At 41.5% G+C, this 18,327-nt stretch overlaps 1 protein-coding gene across 2 annotated transcripts in view; it reads left to right on the forward strand.

The window, feature by feature from the left end:
* Nucleotides 1–18,327, forward strand: part of utp20 (UTP20 small subunit processome component) — a 38,291-nt gene that overhangs the window by 10,016 nt on the left and 9,948 nt on the right. For both annotated transcript variants that reach the window (XM_022256131.2, XM_087134962.1), the window contains exons 14-42: nt 95–189; nt 328–436; nt 1,228–1,378; nt 2,112–2,177; nt 2,392–2,541; nt 3,045–3,121; nt 3,217–3,537; nt 3,768–3,983; nt 4,289–4,379; nt 4,950–5,161; nt 5,472–5,638; nt 6,210–6,288; nt 6,577–6,706; nt 7,736–7,959; nt 8,358–8,593; nt 9,106–9,247; nt 9,608–9,698; nt 10,366–10,439; nt 10,982–11,261; nt 11,769–11,924; nt 12,210–12,347; nt 12,999–13,273; nt 13,787–13,899; nt 14,080–14,321; nt 15,137–15,433; nt 16,180–16,278; nt 16,843–17,010; nt 17,432–17,598; nt 18,081–18,228. In XM_022256131.2, coding sequence (XP_022111823.2) covers nt 95–189; nt 328–436; nt 1,228–1,378; nt 2,112–2,177; nt 2,392–2,541; nt 3,045–3,121; nt 3,217–3,537; nt 3,768–3,983; nt 4,289–4,379; nt 4,950–5,161; nt 5,472–5,638; nt 6,210–6,288; nt 6,577–6,706; nt 7,736–7,959; nt 8,358–8,593; nt 9,106–9,247; nt 9,608–9,698; nt 10,366–10,439; nt 10,982–11,261; nt 11,769–11,924; nt 12,210–12,347; nt 12,999–13,273; nt 13,787–13,899; nt 14,080–14,321; nt 15,137–15,433; nt 16,180–16,278; nt 16,843–17,010; nt 17,432–17,598; nt 18,081–18,228 — 4,714 coding nt within the window. The remainder of the gene's footprint in view (nt 1–94; nt 190–327; nt 437–1,227; nt 1,379–2,111; nt 2,178–2,391; nt 2,542–3,044; nt 3,122–3,216; nt 3,538–3,767; nt 3,984–4,288; nt 4,380–4,949; nt 5,162–5,471; nt 5,639–6,209; nt 6,289–6,576; nt 6,707–7,735; nt 7,960–8,357; nt 8,594–9,105; nt 9,248–9,607; nt 9,699–10,365; nt 10,440–10,981; nt 11,262–11,768; nt 11,925–12,209; nt 12,348–12,998; nt 13,274–13,786; nt 13,900–14,079; nt 14,322–15,136; nt 15,434–16,179; nt 16,279–16,842; nt 17,011–17,431; nt 17,599–18,080; nt 18,229–18,327) is intronic.

Raw genomic sequence — 18,327 nt, forward strand, 5'->3', positions numbered from 1 at the left:
ATCATTCCAGACGAATTGCTATAATGCCCAAACACGTCTGCTGTTGAATTCCGCCAAAGCTGATTTTTAAAATGTTTGTTCTTATTTTCGACAGACCTCTTGATAATGAAAAAGTTATTGCCAAGTTGAAGGGCCTGATAACAACATTATGGGATGTTGCCGAAAGCCAGAAAGATGACACTGTCAAAGGTATGCGATAGTCAACTTTTGCTTCTGTAAATTTGTATTCAGTGCTTAATTGGAAGTCTCGGGTTCAGATGCCTTTTGAGACAAACTTTCTTGGCCGAATCATCTATCACTCAGACACTTTCACATTTTCATTTACAGATATGCTCCTGTATCTGCTTTCCACTGCTGTGTGTACACTGCTGCAGTGTGGCCAGAGTGAACCAACACCAGCTTTAATACAGGAAGACTTTGTTTGGAATATACTGAGGTAGTTATATCATTTGTTAAAGAAAGCTACGCCAAGCATTGATTAAATATGGCACCCTATGATAAAATAATGTGTCTAATGTTTGATTGGCTTAGTTTTGTCATAGTTTGACAAACGACAAAACAGGGAACTCGGAATATCAAAATCAATTTATGAAATCAAACATAGTTCGGCTTTCTGTTCAACATTTTCTACCAATTGATGGAAGATACATTTCATTGGTTGCACCACAAAGTGACTTGTTGCATATGATTGCTATAGCGTAAACTGACGTATCTTGCCATGTTGTAGTTGAGACCCCACAAGACCAACACAAGACCTTCCCTCTGAATCCAAGTCACAAACGGACTGCAGAAAAAGCATTTCTCTGTCATTTTCCGCCCTGCCACATGCGAGTTGTCTTGTGTCTGGTCATGTGGTTTCGGACGGTTTGGCTTGACATTCTTTCTTTGAACTGTATCATTCATTCTAATTCCATGGGACGCCTTTCAAGAAATCGTCCACTTCTTGACAAGCGTTGCTCTTTAGTGACCCCCTCCACCCAAATTATATAATTAATCTTATTGATGTGTATTTATCCTGTCTTTGTGGTGGTAAATAAAGAAAGATTGATGATTGATTGATATGATTTGATTTGATTTGATTTGAATTGATTTGAATTGATTGATTTGAATTGATTGATTGATTGATTGATTGATTGATTGATTGATGGAAAGATTACCTCCCATCACGATGTGGCAGATGGTGTTCATGTTTTTTAAGGTATCATTTAATGTCCTCTTTCCTCGCAGAGCAACCCCCACATCTGCACATGTTCTTCTGATAGGAGACCTGTACATCACACAGCTCATCAGAGGCAGGGAGGACAGTGTTCTCTCTGCAGAGACACTCCAGCTCATCTTCCCAGCGCTGCAACCCAATCTATCTGCTCCTTACAAGAAGGTATTATCAAATGCAAATGGAGAGATAGTTGTTGGCTTGGGAAATGGGCAGAGGTTTGCCCTGACATTCTTTCTTTGATGTGTATCATTAATTCTAATTCCATGGGACGCTTTTTCCAGAAATCGTCTGAAATTGTCCATTTGTTTACAGTCAGTCATTGGCACATTCTTTGCAGTTTAAAGAAATTCGTGAAATTTATAGGCTCATGGGAATTTATGATAAATGAAAAACTCTACAACATTCATCCTTCCTGAAATTTTATCCACACTCACATCCAGGTTTCACTGATTTTGACAAATTGAAAATATACAACCTCACTAGCTTTCCATGACACTGGGCTGGAGTGGCAAGTTTTGTTAATCCTAACAGTCCTCAATCCTCCAATTTCAATATGATTTCACGTGCATGGGGGGAGGTTAGGGTTAATGTTGAGCGCTTTAATTCCTTTTGTAAGAGTGCACTGTGAATGCTTGTCAGGAGGCAATTTCATGCCTGTTTCTAGGGAATTAAGGCAGTGTTTTTCTTTATGTAAACAAAAAACAAGACTAATTTGAGAGACCCTAATGTAGGGATGGTTGGCTCAGTTCTCAGTGTTCCGCTTCCGTGTTTTTTCTTCTTCACTCATTTTTTTTGTCAAGGTGAAATGAATTTCTCTACTACTCACTCGTATCCATATTGAGTGGGGAAAAAATAACTTTTCTTCCATTAAGAGGTTGGTTTCATTTTTATGCAGGTTCGGATGTTGACCCTGAGGATTTTATCTCACTTCCCAGTTGAACTCCCTAGCATTCCAGATTTGGTAAGTTGGAGGAGTAGAAATAACTATTGTCGAGCCAACGCAGTCAGAAGTTCGTAACGATGCTAAAATCAGTTTTAGACATAACATCCGAATAATGTCACCATTTTTCTGTTTCTCCTTCAATAGTAAATAATAACCATATTTATATGGCACGTTAGTACCAACCGATTGTGAACGTTGAAATTGTCACTGGCATCTGCCATTTCGCCAACAGCCCACTCGTCAGGTTTGTGTGTTCCAGCTTTGCCTTGAGGCGGAGCTAGTGCCTGCGACGGTTGAAGACTACCGAGAAAAGCAGAAGCTACTGCAGAAGTTGAGCTATGATGCCGTGCAGCCAAATGTACCCATTGGAAACTACAAAGAGGTAGGTTTTAGGCTGTACTTAAACTTTTAAGTGCACTTTTGAAGGGTACGTGTGGTCACAATGGACAGGGGAACATTATAAACAGGTGGACACTATGAACCTCAAGCTGGACCAGGAGAGGGTGCAATTTTCCTAGCTACGGCAGCTCCTTTGGTGGGAACTGCACTTCACCGGTTCAAAAGCGACTACGCACTGTGAGTGTTATGGTCACGTCGCTACCAACAAAATGAACACTCCCCACAAACATTGCTCTTTCAACTGATGAGGGGGTGCTTCTGCTAGAGGCAGATAGGCACAGTTTTAAGGTTGTCCTAGACTGCTTATGGTGTCCACTCTGTGAAATACATGCAATCAACAATCAACACAGTGGACAAATGACCACAGTGGACATGTGGCCACAGTGGACAGACTTCAATGGACACACCTGTTGTGTTACACAAAGAATGACATCATCATCATGTAAATGTTTCAGTGGTGTTTGTATGCTTTTTCTGCGTCTCCAGGTTGCCTTGAGGTATCTCATTGGATTGCTGTACATAAACTTTCAGTTGCTATGGCAGCCCATCATGGAACTTATAAAGTGAGTACACTCTGTTTTCTTTAAAAATGAATAAGTTCTGCTCTTCCTTGAATTGAAATAATTGTTCACTCTATTTTTTTGGTAACTCTTTTCAGATCTCATGCTTATGGCATGGACAAGAAAAGCTTCTGGTCTGTCTACAGCAACCACTTGCTGAAAGTGGCTACGTTACTCGAGACCTCACAAACAAAGACGACAACAAACCCGGGCCTGAATGATTCTTTGGAAGATCTGAGTCCAAATGTGCCCGATCTGGCGGCGTTGTTCAGGAAGATGCAGGTCGAGAATGTCACGGGTGCCGATCGGCCAGACCACTGGAATGTCCGGCAGCTGATGTGGAAGGCGATGGCACTGTTTGCCGATCGGGCTGAGGGCCGGTCGCGGGAGCTTGTACCTCTAGTCTTCCGATTTATTGAGTATGGTGCCATTTCAAGTGCAAAAGTTGTTAATCCTGTCCTTGTTGATTAAGCTTAGAATTGTTTGCCTGTCAAACAATACTGTCAACCCTTAAGTAAACCAAGGCATGTCTTGAGTTAAACGTATGGCTTTGGACTTGGAGAAATTCCGAAAATGTTCTCATAAAAATGTCATTAGAACAGAGGTAGCCCTGATGTTAAAGGATTGCCCATCTTTTTTTTTCTCTCAGAAATGAGTACCACCCATCAAATGTCAACAATGCCCCGACCCAGGACATCAGAGTGAGGACTTGCCAGGATGTCAGCGTGGATCAGACTGAGGACAGTGGGGAAACCGAGGAAGATCTATGGGCAGAGAGTCAGGAGGAAAAGGAGGACACTGAACGAACTCCGAAACATGTTGGAAAGAGGACGAAACAGAAGAAGGCCAAAGGCTCTGTGTCTAGGTAAACATTTTAAACTTAAGTCTACTTTGAAGAAAAGCAAAAAAGAATAAGTTGTAAATCCTGTGATTTAGTCAGTCGTCCTTTTGCTTGATGTCAGCACTTCCACCAAACTATGTCAGCCTGACCTTTAAGACCATTTTTAGGTCTCTTCAACTCGTAATCCAACAGATTGACTGATTTTTTTCCACCGTTCACACTTCTTGCGACTGAAACTTCGAAGTAAGTGGATAAGTCACCATACCTCCCAGATGGGTTCAGACTGAATGTTGCTGTCATCCTTTGTCTTGCTTTTTCTTTTCATTTAGGGCATTGGTAACCCACCTTCTGCTCTTCAGCCGATTCAAAGATCCCAAATCGATGTATAAAGAACCTCAGCTGCGAAAGCTGTACTTTGATGTAAGTATTTTCCGCTTGACATTAAAGCTTACAAGTCAGATCAAATTTTAAGTAAACCAATTGTTTGATTACAAAAGAATCCCAAAGCTGGTTTCATTTAACCGTTTTTTCTTCTGACTTTGTTAAAGGTGCTGACAACCAGGGAGATTGCAAGTTGTAATTGATATAAACGGCTGTGTACCATCTCTTATAGGCCTCTGACTTATTGAGGGAATAAGTTATTACTAGTTAGAAAAGGAAAAATCAAGTTTGATTTACAGTAATATCCCAAGGCAGCTACTAATGTGACAGATAATGGAGAATGGTGCATTCTGTGCTTCAATAAAGTTGTGGAGTTGCTTTTACTTTTAAAAGCATAATGCTGACAAAAACTATTTTTGTTTTTACTGAAACCTACAGGTTTCTGGATATTTTTCGTATTTTTCTGTTTCCCTTTGTTAACTTTGGCTAACTTTATATAGTTTTAATTGCAGCGTGTACTTTTTACTGAGACAATCAGAAATAACCTTGGTATTATCTTGAATTGAATTCCAACAATAAATAGGGATTTTTATTCTCTTTTTATTCCAGTTACTGTCAAGTAATTTCCCAGACATCCAGAAAGTGGTCTTGTCCTGCCTGATGACCTACAACCACCCATACCTGACCCCCTATGGGGACAGTCTAGATGCACTCATGGAGGACAACAAGTTCCGTGAGACGCTCGTCCAGTTCAGCATTGATGAAACGACTGGAGTAGTGGCAGCCAATCACAGGGAGGGACTGTTGCCCATTCTGCTGAGGTGAGACGAAGAAGTCATGAGTCGAATTGAAGGTAGCATGGTAAAGATGTCTGCGTCAAACAGCAGGTGGTTCTGGGTTCGAATCCCTCTCGAGCGAACCTGCTTTTGAAAGAGTTGCAACAGTAATTTGCCAGTGAAGGCCAGATGTTTATGAAATACAAAAAAATTGATTTCCGATTTGCATGCACAAACGTCGAAGTCTCTCTGTGGTTACATCTTAGAAGGATCTCTTTAACAGTCATTCTTAGATTTTCAGAAGAACAGTGAATGAATCTGCTGTCTTTGCTGATCCACATATCCTGCTTTGTAGGCTTCTTTACGGAAAGATGATGAGCAAGACAGGGCCTGGCACCCAGGGCAAGAGTGGGGGCGCTGTTCGCCGGTCCACCATCCTGCGTTTCATCGCCGGCTCCTCATCCAATGAGTTGAGTGTGTTCCTGGACCTTGTCCTGGAGCCATGCCGACAAGTCCTGAAAGGTACTAGGAGTCTCGTTTGTGGATTCTTTTCTAGAATATGGTTGATTTTAAAAATGCTTTGCGTAGTTTTATCTGTTGGATATTCTTGATTTTTACCGCACTACTGAATCTTAACATGTGACAACTACAGATGCACGGGACACACAAGAGGAACTTCTCCAACCAGCATTTTCTACCAAGTCAAAGATACTAATTTTGGACTTATAGATTTTTTTTTACTCACTTGTCAACCCAGTTCATGACTGAAATCATCTGGTACTGTAAGGAAAATTTGGATCAAAGTTTAGGAACTTTGGTGTGCCTCCTCAAGTCTTTTGGTCCACACAATATTGTAACGTGTTTCCGAGAACTATAAGCAAATGTAATGTGGGTACATGTGCCGTGGCTGGTATGGAGTTAAAGGGACAGTTTTCTTCTGTGAGGTAATTTTTAGATCAGATTGGGAGGCCTTTTTGTGTTCCTGTATAAATACTGTTCTGCAGGTGTGGAGTGCCCACAACTACGAAACGCGTTTCCTTGTGCACGTCTTTAATCAGTTGAATTGGGTTTTTTTTTCTCATGCCTATCGAAGATGATTGCTACACCACGATGACTGAGTATCTGGATTCCTTAAGCCCCTCCACTGTGATCCCCTTGAAGAAGCAGCAAAGGTGGGTAGAGGACGTGAGTAGGGGAATCATTTGGGAGTGGCCTTTCCATTGGGTTCATACTTCTAGCACAGCACAAAATGAATTTGAGATGTCAGTGGCAAATATGTATTCATTTCACACGTTTTTTTGCGGAATGTATTGTTTGTTTGTTATTTTTGCTGTTTTTTTTTCCAAAAATCTACATTTAAACATTGATAAAAGCTAGAATGACAATATCAGTGATTTTGCATTGAATACAAAAATTCACAGTTTGATATTTGCCTGTGATTTTGCCATTGCCTTTTTTAGTATGCTGGACACTATCGGAGTCATCTTCAGCAAGTTGGGTCACCGAATAGCACCGTTTGCCACCAGCATCCTCCATCTTGTTACAACCCTGCTGGCCAGCTACGCCAAGCTGCTTGACCAGCGGAGCCAGGTGGGCCAAGAAAACATAGAAACATGAAGTGAAACTAAACTGTCAAGTAAAAACTCTACCTGAAGGCCATCAGAGCACGATCATAGTTGGAGCCAACTTTCAGATTGGTCAATCCAGAACAGGGATCCAGTCCAGCAGAAAATGTCACTGAGCGCATTTTCATTTCAAGCAAAGTTTTGCAGAAACCAGTCACAAGTCAGATACCTCGCATGAAATATCAGTTGGTGACCAGCTTTTTGGGTGAGAATGTTCCTGTGCTATGTAAGTTTGATGCCTGTGATTAATTTTATAAATCTGCCCATGGTTAAGGTATCAGTCTGTCAGAGGATACACATTGCCCGTGATCATTAGCTGGTGAGAAATATTGTCCACAATATCGGTAGCATCTGCTGTGGGTTGCACGTTTTGTAATGGTTAGTATGTCCCAAGTTTCCTCAGTCACTGTTTGATATAAGTACAACCCTTATGCTTCTTACTTAAATAGCACAGAGGCATGATTTTGGATAGTCTGAAGAGGTTTATGAGTTTACATTTGTAAAAGTAATTTTTTTTATAGGTTAACCCCTTGACAACGGGAATTTCTTCCCAAAAGCCGACTCCAAGAATTCCAGCCTCGCTTGGCCATGAAGGCCACCTGCCAAACCACAAATTCTCGGTTTGTGGCCCAGCGTGCTCTGCACGCTTAGAATTACACGGTGAAAAGGCTGATTGTTCGGTGGCATGCGGCTCTACTCAAGCTTCCACATTCCCATTGCCTCTTTTCAAAGTGGGGACTGTTGTGAAGCTGGTGATTATGATTCAGATTTGGTCTTTTCATTTCTGGGCTACCTACAAAGTCCAATTACCATATACACAAGAGCCAGGGTCTGCCTTCTTTCACCGTGTTCGCTAGAGCGTGGGCCGAGAATAATAGCTGAAAAGTGGGCTGAGGATCTCAATTTTTACGGCGGCTCTATCCACAACCCGGTGCGAAGGGGTTAACAGTGCAAATAAACATAAACAAATTTGTTTGGTATCCTACTCTTACAGATTCAGACCTACGCGGTTGGCCAGCTGAAGAGACTTCGTCAGCTAGCCCTCCTGCGATTGGCTGAATTCTTTAGTGTCTTTGAGCATCATCCTCTCTCGGCTAGTGAGATCGACTGTATCTTTGAGGCGGCTGTGTGGCCTCAGATTGACAGCTTGGCCAATGAGTGTCTTGCAAGTCCAACCCCTCTGCTGAAACTGATTTTTGTCTGGAGCAAATATTCCAGGTGCGGAATTCATTTCAGAAGGTTCAGTTGTAGAAACTTGAGTGCAATTTGTCTCCCACTGTGGATCTCCGTTTGGGATTTTCTATTTAGTTCCATACATTTTCATCTGTAAACTAGTAGCGTCTTAATTAATCATACACAAAGAAAATTGTCAAATGTCAGAAAAATGTATGCTTTTGAGTGTGTGATACCTTAGTGAGAACTCCATTGTAGTTTTTCCAAAGTAAGTTTCACATAGCACGGATATGGTTTGGGAGAATGATAACATTTTAGTTTTTTCAGTTAGTAGCCACAATATCTGACAATGGCTGTGGTATTATTAAACTACATTCACATTATTTTTGGAGGTTTTTGAATGGTTAAAAAATAAAGGGAGTGGTTTTTTTTTGACTGTCAAGATTCCACCCACTCTTGGCCAAGCATCACCCCACCAAACCAAGTTGCACCATCCTCCCGAGCGTCACCTCACTCCTCTCAGCATCCACGGTCTCTGCCTCGGTCGTCACCGTGGTGATGGAGATTGTGGAACACCTCCTCCTGGAGGAGGAGTCAGGGATGGAAGACGGAGAAGAGGTTGATGACCTGGAGGTCAATGACCTCATTGACGTTGCGATAGAGAGCAAACAGTTTGCAGGTACTGGGGATAGACATGGATCTCTGTGAACTTTCACCTGTTTGATCTGTTAGTGATCAAAGTTTTGTTTCATGGTTTGCCAATTTTATAGTGTTAATTTTTACAATTTTATTTTTCCCTGTCTGGTATTCCAATTAATTCATATCAATATACATTGACCAGTCATTGGTAACCAATAGACATAATTTAAAGGAGATATGTGATGTTATTCATTGCATATTGATAAGTTCTTGTGAGTCAGTGATTGACTGAACCCTAGGATTATTCCACAGGCACGAGATAATAGGATTTTATCACAAGGATGTTAACCTCAAGTAGCACAGTGGGAACGCTTCATTCAACACAGCAAGGACCGTGCTATCTTCAGAGGCAAAATGACTGTAGAAATATCCGTGCACCTTCAAGCATTTATTTCATCCACAGTGTGAAATCTGTGCCGCAGTTTCTCTGCCGAGGTGTTCAGAGTAATTTAAAGCAGTTCAGCTAGACTTCTGTCTGATTTTCCGTTCCAGATCCACCCAGCTTTGGGACTAAGTTGCTCTTTCCCCATGTACCAGCCATCTTGCAGTACCTCAGCTCCTCCGTCCGTCGGAGCACTCACACGAAGGAAGACAGGAGAGGCCTGCCTATGAAGGACCTCAACATCTTGTCAAAGTCAGTAGTTAAACAGCTCATGAAGAAATGAGTATTCTGAAATATTAATGTTATGAATGCAGGAATAGTTCATTTGGTGGAAAGTGTAGAAGCACATATGTTATCTACTTGCAGAGTTGAAGAGAGTTTTTTTGTGGGGTGGATAACTTTCAAGTTTAGTAAATATTTCTTGCCTGATCTCAAAACTGGCATCAAACTGTTGTCTCATCATGAAGTGACCTATCTCGACTCATGTCAAATTCTCACAGGAGCTAATTAAGAAGAGTCAAGAGTGTGATACAGTTGTTCAGGATGTCTGAATCGTCACTTGCATGTTATTTTGAGAACTTGCCCGTTTTTGTCTGTGTCATTTCATGGCAGGATAAGCCTGTACATCAGTGATCCTGAGCAGAGTACCGTGTTGGTTAGCCTTCTCCTGCCCTTCTTGAGGAGAACCAGTGAAAAACATGAGGTAGGCTTGAAAGTGAGAAGGCGCTGTTTTGTTTCTCTGAGGTAGTTGTGTGAATTTTTCGACCTGAGGGAGACATCGGTCATTAGGGAGACATTTCAATGTCCAATGGTCCCTAATGCCTCAACTACCAGGAGGAGGCCGAATTTTTTGTCCAAATTTTGAGAGATGATAGATAAGGGTCTTAATCGAAAACATACAAAGTTTGGTTCAGATCCGTTTGGGGAATATTTAATTATGGGACAGTAAAGTTTGTGCATGTTCTTATGGGAATGTCTCCCAAGTTACCCATTTTCGGTAATTATTAGGGTCTTATTTTGGAAACTCACTAAGAGCTTGCCAACTTGTTTTCCAATGAAATGTTGTAATCTCTCGAGGGAATAACAAGAAGGTCTTTCCTTCTTTCAGCTGATTTTTTGATGTGCAGTTCTGGAAAACTGATTAAAATCATAAGTTGCTATGACAGAAATTTATTGAAAGTAATTTGATTTTTAACAGCACTCCTTTTAATCATGTGCTTTATGGGACTGCCCTGTTTGACATCCTTCCGTGGTTACAAATGTGAAAATAAGTCCTAAGTGTATACTTTTCTTGGTGCATCTCTTAGAGATCCATTTTTTGGCTCTCGGTAAAACTGCATTCAATTTTTTTTTACTTTTTTTTCTGACAGACAACTGAACTGGACATCCTGCATACAGTCAGGAATGTCATCAAGCTTTGTCGGAATCCTTCAGATTTCTTAGGGTGAGTTGAGGCTGGTTCACAACTAGTTTTATCTTCAGAATGGACAAGAGAAACTGCCTGGTGCATCAGGACAGCCTTTTGCCTCCACAAAAACACAGGGCCAAATCAGTCTGAATATTTATGCCGGCGCAAATCAGACTTAGTTGTTGTTCTTGCACCTAATTGTGAACAGTGGAGCTTGAGGGAGCCATTTTCACTTACAACATTTTCAATAAATTTTTTTTTAATCAAGAGTTGGATTGCATTGATGACATCAATACAACTTATGTTGTCAGATGTATTGGGCACGCATTGGATCAGATTTCAGCATTTGGGAAAGTTATCGAAGATAGAGATCATTATTCACAAAATGAAAATTGTTTAGTTCGTTGAAATATGTCCTGACTGCACTGTTAAGATCATGACTTTAGTTTAATCAGCTCTGAATATTTTTCACCTGAATGTGAAGAGTATTTAAAATACAAAACCTCCTTTGTATTTGAATATCCAGAGGTGCATTTGGCATGTGTTAAGACACCCTAACTTTTCTGGACTCACTACAGACCCCTGTCGTTGCTGTTCTACCGCCTGACTTTCCGGCAGTCCAGAGCTGCTCTGTGTGAAGTCTTTGCCGCGATGGCGCAGAATGACCCAACTCTGGGGGAGGTCGCCCGTCTGATGAAGCAGTTGAACTCCTGGGATCGAAAGCACGTGGAGGAGCCTGACTACGCCTACCGACTGGCCGGATTCAAACTGGCCAATGAGCGGCTGGGTGCCATGGAGACGATCAACATGGCCTTTGTGACACCAATCATATACAACTGTTTCTACATGATAATGAAGGTGGGGTGGTGTTCTGGGACAAAGACGGAGGAAACTGAAGTACCCGTGGTTGAAAAATGGACCATATCAATGACCTGCAAACATTTCAGATATGTAGTTATACATACCCAAATGTCTTACACCTGTAAGATTGCTTCCATGGAGAATGTTTTCAATCCTATTTGCATATGTACATCTTTTCAGTAATTACTACATATTTGGCCAGCCTGCGTTCAAGAGCATAAGTTTACAGACAAGGGAAATTGATCACCTTCTCCACTTGAGTTTCAACATCTCATCAATAAGCCGGTTCGGTGTTTCAACGGTGCCGCCCACTCAGCTTGGTCATGAATGGGATCACACAGCATGCTCAAACTAGTGTGATGACAGGTTGTTTGTTCTCAAATGATCGTGCTTTTTTTTGTCTGGAACGCCAAACTGGTTTATTGGAAGAGAAAGCCTGCGACTTACTGGAATGAAGTTTGAACTGAATTTGTTGGCGTGTTTTCCTTTTTTTTCCGGATTCAGATTGATGACTTGTCCATGCGAGACAACTCGGTCCATTTTTTGAAGGAACTCTTGCAGAAGCTGGCGACCGTACCACCAAACAGCCAGCATTTCAACGGCATCGTCTTCCACAAATATGCCCCAGCAATCAGAGATGCATTGAGGTTAAAAGCAGAGGTAATGCACATCCAGTTTGCCTGAGATGAAATATTCATCTTTATGTCCTTTTATGTTCACATTGACCTTAAAAACCTATTTGAATTGAGCTATATTTTTATGGTGTACTTTTACACCTCAACGCTTCATAAGTTTACCGTGTTGTCACTTCTTTTTGTTTACACAAATGTTTCTCTGTCTCAGATCTCCATTGGGTGCTTGTACAAATAGATGAGTTAACGAAAAGTGCTACAAAATACTTGTCAGAAAAGCTCCTTGATTTCAAAATGTGTTTTCTCGTCACAGAATGCCAGGCATGAGATGATTGGTCTGTTGTCCGACATCGTTCGTCTGTTCCCTGATCATCCACAGTTCCAGTGTATGACCGTTCTACACGATGCAGATGTAGAGAAGGACTTCTTTGAGAACATTAGGCATATACAGGTATTTCTTGGAATAAATAAGTCTACCTTAAATCCATACACAGAAATCTTGAAGTAAACATTTCTGTCTGTTTCTCCATGTTTTGAATTGAATCAGTTAGACCCTTGTTTTGGAACGAGTGAGTCCGCTTTATATTTAAAAAAGTCATTTGGGAGCAAAGAGGCTCGTGGGGTTGGCTTAGGGCCACGTTGATGGGACAGACCTTGGGCGTGCATCCAAATGACCTTCACTTTGATTGTGCACTGTTGGAATACCGAACTGGCTTATTGTCCTGTGTGCTTGAACTCGGGTGCGCTTTGCTCTAACAAATAGGTTGCAAGTTTGTTCATATTTAGTGGAAAATGGACTTGAAATTCCAATCTTATGTACAAAACAATAGGGCTGTCAGTGCCAAACTGTGCTTTAACAAGCTAGCCATTTTTTTTTTTTTAGTGTGAAGATTAGTGATTTTTTATCAAGCTACGATGATGAGTCCCTGTTAATGTCGCCTTGCTTCCCTGATAAAGTTTTCTGATATTGTTTGTGTAAAGGTGATGCGTTTTTTCCATTTCTCTATGGAATAGGTCACTGTGTGTCATCTACAATTACTTCAAGAGGTCCTTACCAAGTGCTTTCAGTTAAATCTTGTTTCTTACTTCTTCTGCATGGCAGCACCATCGACGGATGCGCGCCCTGCGACACCTGGCCCTCCACGCCCGGCAGGGCGACCTCGCTTACAGCGCCCTCTACCAGTTCTTGTTGCCCATGGCGACGGCCCTCATCTTTGACCAGGTGCTGGCGGCCAAGAACCCCAACCTGGTCATCGAGGCCATCGGTGCAGTAGGGGCCATTGCTGGGCAGTTGCCATGGCGATGCTACTACCTGATCCTGCAGCAGTATTTACGGCTCATTATGCGCAGCTTGGATCAACAAAAGACAGCTGTGAGGTATGACGGTTTGTGACAAGTAAAAATTATTACATTTAGAAACCAAATTCAGATTTCTATGAGCCTTAGTGTGACAAGTTTTACTAGCAACGGAGGTTCCTTTGGTTGTAACTGCACTTCGCTGGTTGAGGACTACGAAATGCGTGGATTGTGGTGGCTTGGCAACCAAACAAAAATGAACACTCCCTATCAACCTGGCTGTTTTCAACCACTGAGGGGGTGCTTCTGCTCAAGGCGGATAGACAAATGCAACGATGTTCTAGTGGACATTCCTGATCCCCCTGTACCCATAAAATGTTTCGTACAGAGTGGCTGTCACCAGTAGTTACATAGAGTAGTTTTCACAGTACTTCGCGTTATTGGTGCAGGCAATTGCAAATGGCCAGACATACCCTTGGTTCAGAGTGTGGTCTTGAACATAGGTCTTCATCCCTATATTGTTAAATTCCTGCAATTATAAAAACTGATCTTTTAGTCTGAAATATAATTGTTTCCTTTGTTATTCCTTTTTAGGTTAGTTGTTGCTGTTCTGGATGGCTTTCATTTTGACTTATCTCTCTCTGAAGGAGTAGAGTCTGTGCAGGTTGGGAAAACATCCACCAAGCCTGAAAATGAGTCGTCTGAAGGTAGGACTCTCAACATGTAAAACAGACTGTGATTGGTTACATTTCTTTGTATTTCTGTGGTGCTTGGCCGAGTCAAAATTAGTCACGTCCTTGAAAAACTGTATGCTTCCTGTTTTATATGTATCATTTCTTCTTGTAGTGCTACAGTACTGAAAATAAATATTGTTTTCCCTAAAATAGGCTCTGAAACGGTTGACAAGAAATCTTGTGATGAGCACAGTGATGACGAAGATGAAAATACAGAACCAGGAGATAAGAAAGACACTGAAGAGGATGAAGAGGGTGAGAATGAAGGCGTAGAGGAGCAGGTTAGCCATGGAGATGACAGCGAATGCAAGAGTGAGGTTTCCCTGGCAACCAAGATTCACCGCATCATTGTTGCCAGCATCCTGCCGAAGCTACACAAGACTCTCACTAAGAAGGTATTAGCAAAAATCATAGATAACGGCAAAGGATGAAGAACTGTCATTTGTTAAGAGAGAATTTCAGATATATAATCACATCAAGTTTACCATTGTGAAAGACTTTCCACATATCTTCAAATTAGTGATAAAAAGATATAAAACTCATTTATTGATCTTTTTCTATAAAACTCATTTATTGATCTTTTTCTATAAAACTCATTTATTGATCTTTTTCTATAAAACTCATTTATTGATCTTTTTCTATAAAACTCATTTATTGATCTTTTTTCTATAAAACTCATTTATTGATCTTTTTCTGTAAAACTCTTTATTGATCTTTTTCTATAAAACTCATTTATTGATCTTTTTCTATAAAACTCATTTATTGATCTTTTTCTATAAAACTCATTTATTGATCTTTTTCTATAAAACTCATTTATTGATCTTTTTCTATAAAACTCATTGATCTTTTTCTATAAAACTCATTTATTGATCTTTTTCTATAAAACTCATTTATTGATCTTTTTCTATAAAACTCATTGATCTTTTTCTATAAAACTCATTTATTGATCTTTTTCTATAAAACTCATTTATTGATCTTTTTCTATAAAACTCATTTATTGATCTTTTACTCCTACATTCTTCTGTTGTCATGCACTATACTCAGGAATATTCTTATGAAGATGCTACTTTTTGTTCAGTTGAAAATTGGTGCACACTTTCCAACAGGGCCAAGTGTGAATTGGTCTTTAATCATTATTGCTCTGTGCCAGATGTCTTCAACAAGTCCATACCTCACAAGAGTTTTGATTCTCTCATTTCACGCTCGTCAGGTCACAAGTGAGGAGCACCACAAGAAGGCCAGGCCCAGCCTGGCAGAGGACGAGGAGGTCCTGCGGGTGCCCATCGCCCTAGCCATGGTCAAGCTCCTGCAGGCCTTGCCCAGCCAGACCCTCCACGCCAACCTGCCGGGCATCCTGCTCAAGGTCTGCCAGATGCTCAAGAGCCGGGCCAAGGACGTGCGGGATGTCAGCCGCGACACACTGGTCAAGATCCTGGCCTCGTTGGGTGTCGGCTACTTCCCGTTCATCTTGAAGGAGCTGCGCCACGCCCTGACACGGGGCTATCAGGTGAGAACTCAAAATGGATTATTTTTCTTATTGAGGTCTTGGTAATGGGATGACGATCGTGAGTAGTCAAAATCAATCACTTTACCAGCGTTGTCGTTTAATCTACCACAACTCCATTCACAAGTCCATTCATGAGACCAGTCACAACGTAACTTGGTGAACAATGATAAAGGAAGGCTTTTGTCACACTTCATTTGAATAGAGTGTGACTTGGCTTAGACTGAATGATTTGTAATGGACTTGACTTCAATGCTGCACTCCACCTGAGTACTGTAGTCTCAGTCCTGTAGTCTCAGTTCTGTACTCACAATGTCAGGCGTTATGCTCTTGTACTCGGAATATCCCAGGCCCAAGTTACATTTTTAAAGACTGTAACAAGAAGACGACGTCACATAAAGTGTGGCTGATAATCTTGTTCCAACATTTTTCTTTCATGTGTGATAATGGGTCGTGATTGCCATGAGTGATCTTGTTACACACGATGGATCAATAAACTTTGTCTTTGTAATACGAAAGGGCTGCGTAGCACAGAACTGACTCCGCTTGCCCTGACGAAGGTACCCAGTTACCGAGAGCTCGGCATTCACACAGTTGAGAGCGCTGATTATATATTATATCTTTGTCTATAACCTTTGTGTTCAGTATGCAGCAGTTATTTGCACCCTTTCAGCCTCGGTCAGCAAAGATGGACTAAGCTTTCCTGCTGTAATTATTGTGTTGTCGTACTTGTTCCCTCGTTTAACCAGCTCCACGTTCTGAGTTTCACCTTGCATGCCCTCCTCCGTAGCGCCTTGCCAACGCTCAAACCGGGGGATCTAGACACCAGCATGGACTCAGTGATCGAGGTAAGGGTGTGGTATGTCTCACCTTTGGTTACTACCGAGTCTTTCTGGATCCATGTAGACATGGCGGTGTTTCAGCGACAGTGAACAAAACCATACAACAGTAGCAATAATTACAGTAACGACAGCAATTGCAGGAACACAGCATTGACGGCAGTAGTTACTGGCCTGCGTGGTAGTCAAATCCATCACAAGTCCCTTTGCAGGTCGTTCTAAAAGTCCAGTCCCAAGTCCTGTCTCAAGACCATTTATATGTAACAGGGTGAACAACAACAAAGGAATGCTTTTGACATAGTTCATTTGAATAGCTTGGGACACGGCTTACGGCTGGATGATATGTGATTGATTTGGGATCAACCGACTACAACACTAGCTACAGCAGAGAACAGCAGCAGTATGAGCTACGACAGCAGTTCCCACAGCAACACCGACGACTGAAGGAGCACTAGAAGCCTCAGCTTTGGTGAAGCAGCAACATTTTGGCATTTGCTCGCTGATTTCTCTTGGAACTTTTACCTTGCTGATTTCTCTTTGATGTTTTACCTTTTTGCATTTTGTTTCATGTAGGTAATCAACAAGGAGCTCTTTGGCAATGTTGCTGATGAGAAGGAAGTGGAAGGCATTGTGGGTAAACTGCCGGAAGCTCGCAGCATCAAGGGATACGACTGCTATGAGATGATAGCCAAGGTCGTAGGTCAGAGTTCACTGACCAGGCTTTTGATCCCATTGAAAGAGGTTTGTTCCACTTTGTGTTCTAGTCCCACCCCCTACCTAACACCTTTAGCCCACACCCTCTCCCATGTAGAAACAACTCGATAAAATTTGCCCTTGCTCAAGTTGACTTCAGAAAAGCAACAAACAGATGTTGTCGTGTCCATACTGAAAAACTGACAACACTTAAATGGCTTTTGTGTTGGAGTGTTGTAACTCTGTCGAAACCATCACTTCTATTTCAAAGACAATTTCCTCAACTGCACATTTATAAAACAATTTTCAATGTTACCTCACTCAAGGAAACAAGACTGTCGTTTGTAGTTCCCTTCTTATGTCAAACAATTCAACTCGTCAGTGGTGTAACATTGCTCTCAAAGAACCATCTTTAACTTTCAACCAAAAGGTTCCAACAGTATCCCAAACTCTTTTCGTTTTCTTGTAGATTCTTGAGACGAACCAGAGTCACAAGGTTGTCCGTAAGGCTACGGATGTCCTCAGACACGTTACCATGGGCCTGATAGCTAATCCAGGGATCCCTGTTGACGCCATGTTGATCTACATTCATGGACTTGCAACAGAGACGATTCCCTTCCTCAACCCCAGCGACAGGTTACGAACCATTCTTTGTTATTGGAACAATAATAAAGATCATTCATTGTTGTTTGGCTAGCATTGTTACAGAAGTGTGCTTCCCATTTCAGTTGACCTTTAAACACAAAAAGTTATTTAAGCAAATAAATGAAACTTTTTAAACGAAAACTTGTCGGTTGAAGTTACTCTAGTCATACTGGGTACATTTTGCCTGAATGGAAATAGATGTATTGAGTTGAACTCTCCTTTCGCAAAAAGTCTAACTCCACCAAAATTGGGTATTGCTTTACCTGACAAAATATGTTAATACTCTGAAAATCATTTTACGAAGGAAACGGTGACTTCCTTGTAGTTCGTTTTTCTAGTTCACTGTATTATCTTTGAAGTGCAGCACTTTTTTTTTTATAGTCATCAATGCACTCATGTTTAGCAAAGTTTGTACTTGTTGATTCTTCAAGGTGACCCTTGAAGTTTTTTTTTTTTTTTTTTGCATCCGATAGTGACAGGGTAGGTTCACAACCCCCGCCCGACCCGCGGACTGGCCCAGCCAGCTGTTATCTCCTCCCTCCCACCCCCAAGAGGGGCGGGTTAATGCCCAAAGTCAGCAAGAAGACCAACATGCACCTGATTGTGGAGTTTGGACTGCAGGTAAGGAACGCTACAAGGTTTTTATCAGTTTGGCTTCTGGAAATCGGAACCTCAATTCTACAGTGAACACCCTCTCAGATAGGAAAGCTTACAACTTGT

The sequence above is a fragment of the Acanthaster planci genome, linkage group LG03, assembly GCF_054643075.1.
Source record: "Acanthaster planci isolate LZ-2023a linkage group LG03, COTS_SCS, whole genome shotgun sequence".
NCBI classification, from domain to species: Eukaryota; Metazoa; Echinodermata; class Asteroidea; order Valvatida; family Acanthasteridae; genus Acanthaster; species Acanthaster planci.